Source organism: Nothoprocta perdicaria, unplaced genomic scaffold, assembly GCF_003342845.1.
Source record: "Nothoprocta perdicaria isolate Ctin4 unplaced genomic scaffold, notPer1 scaffold_0, whole genome shotgun sequence".
Classification (NCBI taxonomy): domain Eukaryota; kingdom Metazoa; phylum Chordata; class Aves; order Tinamiformes; family Tinamidae; genus Nothoprocta; species Nothoprocta perdicaria.
The window spans coordinates 13017359-13027763 of NW_020454092.1; the positions used below are offsets into that span (position 1 = coordinate 13017359).

General features: G+C 70.5%; 1 protein-coding gene across 1 annotated transcript in view; it reads right to left on the minus strand.

The window, feature by feature from the left end:
* SLC6A9 (solute carrier family 6 member 9) overlaps positions 1 to 8730 on the minus strand; it is a 15334-nt gene extending 6604 nt beyond the window's left edge. The window contains exons 1-3 of the mRNA XM_026033372.1: positions 8661 to 8730; positions 1004 to 1160; positions 719 to 850 (exon numbers count right to left, since the gene is read on the minus strand). Of these exons, the coding sequence (XP_025889157.1) occupies positions 719 to 850; positions 1004 to 1160; positions 8661 to 8690 (319 nt within the window). The 5' untranslated portion in view covers positions 8691 to 8730. The remainder of the gene's footprint in view (positions 1 to 718; positions 851 to 1003; positions 1161 to 8660) is intronic.
* Positions 8731 to 10405: the final 1675 nt, after the last annotated feature.

Sequence of the window (10405 nt, forward strand, 5' to 3'; positions counted from 1 at the left end):
GTGGGGCTGCGGCCACCCCTCGGGTCTGGGCTCCAGGCTGGGGGGTCTCCTCTTGCACCATCCCAGGGATTGGGGGGCGGCAGTGGCCAGGTGGTGGGGACAGTGGCCACACAAGCGTGTGCAGGGAGCTGAGCATCAGCGCCGGCGCGCGGCAGCGCAGGGAGCGCAGCGGCACATGCACAGGCCACATGTGCTTGGCCGTGCCGTGCAGCCGTGTCCCAAGGTGGCCAGTGCCACACGCGTGCTGGGGACACGCGCGGTGGGCGCGGGCATGGGGAGGAATGGCCTCGGTGCCTGGGCAGGGAGCCAGTGGGCTGCAATGGCTTGGAGACCACCGAGGAAGGGGTGCAGGAGTTGGACACGGGCTCCGTGTCCCCAGGCCTGGCACATCAGCACTGCAGCCTGTGGGACAACGAGCAGGGCTGCAGCAGTGCCGCGTGTGCAGGGACACGTGTGCAATGAATGCAGCCATGTGTGTGTGTGCAGGGAGTCGTGCCATGCATGCAGCACCGTGCGCGTGCTCGCGGGGCATGCGCCGCGTGCGCAGCGGCACCGCGGTGCCCGGGGACGCTGCCTGTGCAGGGTGCGTGTGTGCGAGGGGCTCGTGCAGCACGTGGGGGCCAGGGCAGCGTGCCAGGCGTGCGGGGGCGCAGCACGTGCTGGGGGGTCGCAGGCACCCCGTGCCCACGGGCGCCGGCGCTAGCAAGTAGCCCCTTACCTTTGAACATGGGGCTGACCCTCCAGACGCCCAGGCAGCCCTGGCTGGCGAACTGCCCGAAGGAGAGCTCCATGAAGAAGAGGGGGATGCCGCAGAACACGAGCATGATGAAGTAGGGGAACATGAAGGCACCTGGCGGGCAGGAACCCCACAGTGAGAGCCAGCAGCACCTGCGGCCCGGCCGGGCCCCCTGCACCCGCGTTGCACAGCGGACAGTCGGGATGCGCGACCCCAAATCCCGCGGGCACCCCGGGCACCCCGCCAGCCCCACGCCGCGGCACCCACCTCCGCCATTGCGGTAGCAGAGGTACGGGAAGCGCCAGACGTTGCCCAGCCCCACGGCGTAGCCCACGCTGGTCAGCACGAACTCAATCTGGTTGCCCCAGTTGCCGCGCTTGACGTTCTCGTCGCGCTTGGCGCGCTCGCCGGGCACGGCGCCGTTCTGCGGGGAGACGGCGGCGCGGGGCGCCTCAGCCGGCGGCCCCATCGGAGGAGCCGCCGGGCGCCCGCCGCATCCTGCCCCGCGCAGCCGGGGGCGGGCAGCGCCGTCCCCCCCACCCCGGCCCTCCTCAATGGCTCGGCCCCGGAGCGCGGCCGTGCCCAAGGAAGCGCCTGCAAGTCATACCAAGCAGGCCCGCGCGGCCGAGCACAAAGCGGCCTCTGTTCCCGCTCCCCCACCCCGCRCCCGCCACAGGAGGCCCTGGCTGGGTGGCCGCCGGTGGCAGGGGGGGATCGCCAGACCCCCCAGCTCTCCCCTCTCCAGCAAGGCTGAGCAGGGAGCGGGGTGCGTTGAGGGGAGCACTGGGGTGCCGGGATGTCGCATTCCTGTCCCAGCGGGTAGGGGAATGGGGCCCAGGGGCAGGTTCAAGTCCCTCGTGGCACGGAGGGACGTGGGGTGCGCAGGGGGTGAGCGGTGCCAGCAATGCCAGCCGTGGGGTGAAGCGCAGGCCGGGCACGCGCCGAGGGTGCTGCACCACTGGCCGTGCTGAGGGCAGGGGGCTGCGCCAGGGCTCCAATGCCCATTCCCCACTGCCCCCCCAGGCTCCGTGTCGGGGCAAGAAAGGGCGCTTTGTGCGGCACAAAGCAAGCTCGCATGGGTGCCACCGGGCTGGCACCCCCTGCGGAGACGGCACCCGGCGCACCGCGCACGGCCCCGCGCTGGCACCGCCGTCCCGCGGGGACGGTGCCCGGCTCGGGGGCTGCGCTGAGGGCGGGCAGCGTTTGGGGAGCTGCTAGTGCGTGGGGCCRGTGTGCATCCCTGCACAGCAGCACTGAGCAGCCGCACTCCCCACTGTACCACACACATGCACATGCATGCACACATGCATGCGCACACGTATGCACACACGCACACACGCCGCACACGTGCGCGCCCCGCGCACACTAACGAGGCTGCAAACGGGAGCCGTGGCTCGGGCTGTGCCGCYGCCGCCGGGGCCGGGCAGCAGGCGCGGTGCACCTAACCGTGTCATTCGATTAGGGCGGCACAGCCGGCACGCCGGGCCCGCTCCCGCCGCCGCCGCGCTGCCAAGCGGAGCCATCTGCTGCGAGCGGGGCCAGCACGCGCCGGCGGCCATGGGGGGGCTGCTCCGTGCCCGCGCGCGGGGGCACCCCGGCCAGGGCTACCCCGCGTGGCCTGGATGCTATAGGGAGGGTTGGGCTATAGGGGTGCAGACCTCCCCCCAAATTGGGATCTGGGGGGTCTCGGGGTTGTTGGGAGTGCTGCAGGGGGCCGGGACCCAYGCGGGGACACCGGGGTGGCACGAGGCTGGCACGGTCCCCACGCCGCTCGCTTGGGCAGGCTAATCGGATCACGAAGCCTCTGATTAGGCCACGGGGACGCGTGCACTAACGAGGCTCCTGCTCAGCCTAATGAGCACCGCAGCCACAGCGGGGGTGCTGCAGCCTCCCTGCGAGGGGGGCACCCTGCGCTGCCCCACTTCTCTCATCCCGRTCCCAAAGCCAAGGGCCACCACCAGGCAAGAGCTGCAGCCTGGCCTTGCCCACAGCCCTGCGGGGCAGTGCGGACCCCCACGGGACACCCAGGCTGGGAGGGCGAACATGCACTGAGCACAGGGCACCTGCCCGGCCTCGGGCAGCAGGACTCTGCAGTGCAGGGCTCATACACACGTGTCCCCAACAGCGGCGGCCGCACGTGTGCGCGTACGAGTGCACACACGTGTGCGCACGCTCATCTGCGCAGCCGCTGCCTTGGTGCAAAGCCCTCCCGTGCCCCCCCAGCCTGGCAAGGTCGCCCTGCCCTTTACACTCATTAACTGTCCGGACGCTCATCCCGCGCGGTTCTCCAGAGCCAGGGATTCGGGAGCTGTCCGAGCCGTCCCAGGCAGTGCCCAGCGCGGCCAAGCAGCAACGGCTGAGCCAGCGGTGAGAGCCATGCCCAGCGTCCCTGTCCCTGGGTCACACATGGGCTGGCACTGGCTGCATCCCCAGCTGCATCCCTGTGAGGACAGCACTGGCTGTCCCCAAACTGTGCCCAGATGGTGCTCGTGTGCCCAGCAGCTGCATGGGGTGGGCATGGGGGGCACACAGTGGGGTGCAGGTGCCCCTGCACCCACCGYCCCCTGCCACCCACCAGCCAAAGCTAGAGGTGCCCGGGTGCAAGTGCATAGGGTGAAGCTGCAGTGCCCCATGGGGATCCCCAGCCCCTCTTTCCAGCCCCCCCCCCCCAGTGCAGGGGAGCAGGTTTTAGGGTGGGGGTGATGCCAGCGCAGGGTACCAGGGAGCCCTGATGTCATCAGCTGGCGTCACAGCCCCTCGCCATGGCAATGGCGATGCAGCCGCTGCCAGGCTGCACGCGGGAGCTGCCAGGAGGTATAAATAGATGCTAATTAAATGTTGCTTAAATAACCACTTTCCCAGGGCTTCCCCCGGGGCCCTGCCAGGGCGGCGAGGGGAGGGCAGGAGGCCTGGGGCAGGGCAGCCCTGGCTGCTGCCTCCGGGGGACAGATGGATGGAGCATCCCGAGAGGGACCCCGGGGACTGAGGAATGGGGGTGCTCGGGGATGCTCCCTGGGGGACAGGGCGACTTGGGCAAGAGGCAAAGGCTCAGAGGGGACACAGCCCTGTGGAAAGGGGTGATGCCAGTGCTGTGTTCCCGGGCTAGGGCATGGACAGGCAGTGCATCCAGGGTGACATGGGGCTGAGGGGACCCAAGGCCCAGGGGCTCTCCCCTCCGCTCCCTGCAAGCCAGGGTGGCTGCCCAGCCCCGCTCAGCTCTGAGCGCGCTTTGCCAGACACCTGGAACAGCACCAGGCTGGCCCGAGGGTGCCATAYGGGGGCCGGGGGCAGATGCAAAACRGGGCTTTGCTTGCTGGTGCCTATGACAGGGCGCAGGAAGGTGCTGGGGAAATCTCCGCTAGACTGCCCCTGCATCACTGAGCAAGGGCAACAGGGTGCTCTGCATCCTCCTCCTTGCAATTAGTAGGTTTCAGAGGTAACAGCACCACAGCACAGCTTCCAGGCACGGAGGAAACCCTCGCGGTCCCTGACCCGAGGCTGGTTTGCAAACGCTCAGCCTGGGGGGCGGATTTGCCCGCGGAGCCGCCCGGGGAGGCGCTGCCGCCCCGCAGCGGGGCTCTGGCCGGCTGCAGCTCCCGCCGGTATCCGCAGACAGGCCGGTGCCGCCCTGCCCCGGCCCAGGCCAGGCTCAGGAGGGGCCTGGCAGCAGCCCCACGTCCTGCCTGCCCCGCCAGCCGTGGCCGAGCCCCCCCGCGGCGGGCACGGCCCGGGGCGGGCAGCTGTGCGGCGCGCGGGGCACTGGCGCAGCCCGCRTGGCGCTTAATGAGGCCTCATTAGCGGGGTCCAGCTGTGCGCAGCCCCTCACGCTCCGCCGGGCAGCGCCGCTGCATCCGCCTGCGCCTGCCGGGAATGGACCCAGCTGGCACCCCCCCCCGCTGCGAGGTGCCCCCCAGCTTTACCTGTGCGCAAACGGGCTGCCGGGCTTGTCCTGCTCCCCAGGAACAGCCCCTGCTCGTCCCAGCGCCAGGGCCCGTGCGCAGAGCGTGGCAGAGAGCTGCCCCAGGCCCTGCACACCCCTCTGTCCCTATGGGCCCTGCCAGCCCCACATGGCTGCTTGGAACATGAGGTACAGTCCCCTAGACCCACAGTGTCCTCCTCTCACCCAAAAGGGACCCGGTTCTGGCAGCTCGAGGGTCCCTGCACCCTGGGACCCCTGGCCAGGCTCTCTTTGGGCTCTCCATGGTGGCTACTGGGGACAGTGCCGGCCGAGGACATACGGCACCAGCCCGCCCGACGTCAGCCCCACCGCGTGCGACATCCCGGCGGTCCCTGTGGCAATGCACACAAGGTCACTGCCCATCGCGGGGACCATCTGGCCACAGGAGGGCTGTGCCACCACCCACTCCCCCACATGCCGTCCTGTCCCCAGAGAGCTGGTGCAGGCTGGAACGCCAGCACGAGCTGGGACCCCCATCATGGTTTGGGCTGGGACCCCCATCATGGTGCGGGCTGGGACCCCGGCGTCCCGTGGGAAGGAGGCCGGGCTCGGCGGTGCCAGGCGGCCCCGCGGCGCGGCTCGGGGCGCCCCAGCTGCTGCCAGCCCCGCGCCCCGGCTGGGGAGCGCGGCCAAGGCGCCAGCGAGGCGTGATGGCGGCGAGGCCGGCGGGGACGGGGTCGGCGCTTTCGGGAGACCATCTGGGGTCCGGGCAGCCGYGGCCACGTGCGCCGCACACGTGTGCAGGGGAGCTCAGCCCTGCGCCCGCCCTGCTCCCGGCTCCCAGGGTCCCCCCGCCTTCCCTCAACCTCTCCCGGCTGCACTGGGAGCCTCGCGGCTTGGAGTGCTCCTGCGCGGCGGGAGCACCCAACCTTGCACCCACAAAAGATGCACCCAGGCTGCCGTGTCCTCTGATGGGGGCATCATCCTTCCTCACCGAGCCCCCTCGCGCCCTGAGAGCCCCCAAAGTGCTGGTGCCCCGGGCATGGGAACACAACTCCATGCCCACCGCGTGCCACCACTCGCTGTCCTAGCCGAGGCTGCGGTGCCCGCACCATAGGCACAGCCAGTGCCACACAGAGGCTGTGGCCAGCGGGTACCRGAGCCGCTGGAGCCACCGTGGCCCCGGTGCAGGGATGCCGGGCCCCCAGCCAGCGCRCTGGAGTGCGGCATTGCTGGCACGGGGCACTGCCAAGCCCGGGGACACGCCGCTGGAAAGGAAGGCTCCCCCGACAGGAGCGCTCCTGGCTCCCCGGCCACGGGGCCCCTYGTGGCCACCAGTGCTGGGGCTCCAGTAGCCGGATAGGGGCTCYRCCAGCTCCCYGTGCCCTGCGCCCCAACTACCCCATCCCACGGAGGGGTGCCCGGGACAGGGCTGGCGCCGCGGGGCTGAGCCGGTCCTGCGCCCGCCGGCGCTGCCGTCCCCGGCTCCGTTCTCACGGCGCGGGCGCGATTCTCCCAGGGCGTTCAGGCAGAAAATCCCCCGCGGGCCCCCCCATGGCCGCCCCTTGTTATTCCGGGAAGGGCTGCGGCGGCCAAGAGCCGCTTCCGCAGCCGCGCTCGCCGCCGGCTCCCCGCGCCCGGCCGCCCCGCCGGTGCCGCAGCACCGCTGGGGACGGCAGCCCCCATTGCCCGGCGCCAGCAGCAGCCTGGGTACCACGGGGCCACGGCAGGAACCCACCTGCGCCAGGCGCCCCGCAGCACCCATCGCGCCGCCGTCTCGGCCACACGCTGCCCGGCTGTGCCCGGCCGTGCCAGCAAAGCAGCCCTGGGAGTCAGGAGCTGCTGGCAGGGCTGGAGGCCGAACAAAGCGCCCCGGCAAGGACAAAACAACATGTCCTTAGAGGACAGGCGGGGAGAGGCTGTCGCACCCCTCCCTGCTCCCCCTCAGGGACCCCCTGCCCAGCCACCCAGCGACCAGCGYGATGCCTGGAGCTGCCCTGCGCCCCAGCACCCCCTCAGCACCCGCTGTCCCCACACCCTGGGGAGGGGGACCCGCTGCCGCCCGCAGTTTTGGGGGCGAGCACACACAGAGTGACGTGGGCATCTCGCCACACACACCCACGTCCCGAAAGCACCGGCCTCGGGTTGCAGCAGGGAAACTGAGGCACATCGGAGCCCCCAGGGACACATGTAGAGGAGCCGCCGGGCACACCCCGGCACTGACTCAGTCCTCAGCAGCCCCATCCCTGCCCACACTGGGCAATGCTGGATGCAGCGGCTGTGGCRCGGGACGGGACGGGACAGGACGGGAGCCGCACCTGCCGGCAGGGATTAGAGGGCAGCAGGGCAGGGCAGGAGCCAGGCTTTGCCCGGCCGCCCTGGAGGCAGGCCAAGGAGATTAGCTCCTTCCCCAATGACCCAGAAAGCGCCACCGCCAAGGCCCGCTCCCCACACAGCTCGTCCCGGGACTCTCGCAGCTGGCGCAAGAAGGCTCCAGAGCAGGGATGCTCTGGGAGCAGGGATGCTCGCACCGCTAGCTGCCCTCCTCCGGCAGTTCCCATGGCATCTACAGCTTCCCTGCTCGGGGGCTGCCAGTCCAGTGCGTGCCAAAGTGTCCCATTCCAACCACTCTGAACATCCTGACCCCAAGGTGGGAGCAAGACTCACTGTGCACGGTGAACCCTGCCGCCAGGCTCAGCCCTGCCCCGCGCAGTGCCAGGGCTGCTGCAGCGAGGACGCAGCCCCAGCACAGGCACGCAGCAGCACCCAGGCACCGGCAGCAAACACCCGACACGCACAAAAGCTGGGACACGGACACGGCTGCACGCATGGCACGTCCCCACGGAAGAGCCTTGCCCGGGCTCGGACACGCGCTCGGCCCCTCCACACCGCTGGAGAGACCTGCATCCCGAGCCCGCCACGCGGCTCATGCCGGTGGGAGCCTGGGGCCGCACTGGGGTGCCTGCCGGGACCCGCACGCCGCTTCCCAGGGAAAGGCTGGCTCCCAGCCCTCTGGCTGGAGCGCGCGGCTATTTCAGGAAGCCCCCCGGGATGGGGAGGGCCTCGCGACTSTGTCAGCCCTGAAGCTCCATTCCCAGCTATGGGGGAGAGGCGAAAGGAGGGAGCTCGGGCAGCCCGGCTCACCTGCGGCTGCAGCGCAGCCCCCAGGGCTCTCACAAGCCCCCCGCCTGCCAAGTCTGGCGCAGTGCAGCAATGAAAACGTGGGCATCGCAGCCCACCACGTCCCATGGCCGCCGTCCAGCGGTGCCCAGCACCAGCACCCACGGACCCAAGTCCTCGCCAGGGCGGGCGCTTCACCCCACACTGTGGGCATGCCGGCTGCAAGGGCGGAGAGCTCAGCGCAGCACCGGCAAGACCCAGCTCTGCCAGTGCCGCAAGCCGCGATGTCCTTCCCATCTGCACAGCTGCAGTGCCAGGACATCCATTCCTGGCCGGCCCTGGAATAGGGAGAACTGGTGTGGTGGATGCACAAGATCCCCACAGACTGGGGGAAGCTCAGCCTGGGGCTGAGGGGCAGCTCCACGCGGCCTCTCACAGAGCAGCTCGGTGCCGGCAGCCGGCGGAGGAGCGGGGCGGCCAGGGGCTTTCCCGCCTTCGCCGCCCGCCGCAGGGCTGGACCGGGCGATAAGGCCGGGCAGAGCAGCTGAGGCGGCYGATAGCATCTCCAGGCACCGCGGGACACCACACCCGGGGCCGCGGCGYGGGCCGGCGCCTGCCTGCCCTGCGGGGAGCTCCATGGCAAAGCCTCAGGCTGGCACGGCCCCCAGCAGCGCAGCCTGGGACTTCCCCAGAAGAGACGGGGGAGAAAAAGTTACGGAGCTCTCGATTCCCCCATGTCGGCATCCCCAGGCAGCCAACGGAGCCGGTGCTGCAGCTCACCGGCACTTCCCTGGAGCTGGGTGTCCTGTGCCCATGTGCTGCCCTGTCTGCGAGCACCCCTGGGCAATGAGCACCCTGCAGCACCCTTGCCGAGGCAGCGGGCCCGTCCCCGAGTCCCCAACTCACCAGCAGCCCCTCGCTGCACTTATCGGCCATCCCTGGAGGCTGGAGCGTTCCCGGCTGCCCGTGGCGGGGTCCCTCGCGTGCCCGCTCCCCGTCGCGCTGGCTACGGCACCGGCGCCAGCACGCTTCAATTCGCCGTCAGAGCAAGCTGGGCAGAGGGGAAAAGAGAAATCGAGAGAGACGTGACTGGTGGGGAGGGAACATCCCCTCCCCGGGCCGCCCCCTCCATCCGGGCACCAGGGGGACGTGCCACGTGGGTCTCTCCCCCAAACCTGGCTGCAGGACAGGTGGCAGAGGGGCTGCCGGGGGACCAGCACCCTAGGCCGGGCGGGTTGACGGCCGGTCCTTCTCCTACCTGCACCCAGCCCCTCCAGTGTCTCCAACCCCCCAGCACCTGCAGGGTCGGCAGCTCCCAGGTGTTTCCCAAGCCGCAGTTAAAAATTCACCCAGTGTGGACAGACGACCTTGCGGGCAGCTGGTCCTGGGCGGGTGGGCGCCGGGCAGGAGCGGGGGGCCCGGCAAGCTCAGCCGCAGCGCGAGCGCGGCCAGAGTGACTGCGGCAGCGCCGGCACTCGGTGCCGAGCGGGGCCAGCCCGGGGCTCAGCTGCGGCGGAGGACGCAGATGGGAACCGATTGCCTTCTGCCCCGGTGCGTCGCGGGCACGTGCGGCGCAGGGGGGCTGAGCCAGGCACCAGGTGCGGCTGGACGGGGCAGGGGAAGGGGCTGCCGCCGCTTCCCCCGGCCTTTGCCCCAGCAGCCTGACCTCCGCAGGAGCGACAGGCGCTCTTGCAAAACACCGCTCTGGTGTCCGAGCATCCGCGTTTGCAGAGCCCGCTGCAGCGCTCGGCACCACGTAGGCGGACTGGACCCCTACCCCAGTGCTGCCGTGGGTGGCCTAACTGCCTGTGGCCAGGCAGCTGCCCAGGCTGGCCCAAGCGGCTCCAAAGGCGGCGTGAGGGAGCCTGGGGGCTGGAGATAAAGGGCAGGAGGCTGGGGGGATGCGGGACGGGCCCCCAGCCCCCATCTCTGGGTACAGTCTGTGCGACACAGGCAGCCGGGCAGGCTGCTGCAGACAGATACTGCATCCTGCTGCCAAACCCTCCCCAAAAGCACTCACACTTCCAAGGAGAGATGAAATGTGGTCTCTGAGCAGGAGGACAAGCCTTGTGCCCCGCTTGGTGACAGGCACCTGTCAGAGAGGGGGACTGCCCACCTGCCTATGCACACCTACCCCAGCGGGCCGAGCTGCCAGTTCTGCATCCCTAAATTCAGTCTAGGGATACTTCTCCTGCCTGTCCAAGCAAAGGGAAGCACCGAAGGGCTGCTCTGACACTCCCCAGGGCTCTGCTAGGTGCCGGTAAGGCGGTTTGCAGCAGTGAGGCAGGTCGCTTGGGCTCCCAGGCTGGCAGGAGGGACAGCGCCCGGACAGCAGCACCGAGGAGCACCGGGGATGCCTGGGGTGGCTGTGCCCCAAGGGAGCCAGGCAGGCACTGACAGGCAGAGGGGCTGGTCCCRCGGGCTGACGACCCACCCAGGGCTACAGGATGCTGCTCTCCCTGGAGCAGGGGGGCTTCCTGGGATGCCAGGTTGCAGAACGGCCCGGGGGACACCCAGTGACAGGGGGACCACTGACGGTGCCCGCACTCCATCCAGGCCCAGGGCAGCTGTTGGTACCGGCTCCCTCGTGCCCGGGGGACATCGGCACCGGGCCGGCCGCGGGACCCTCTGCGGGACGGCCCGGCCCGGCC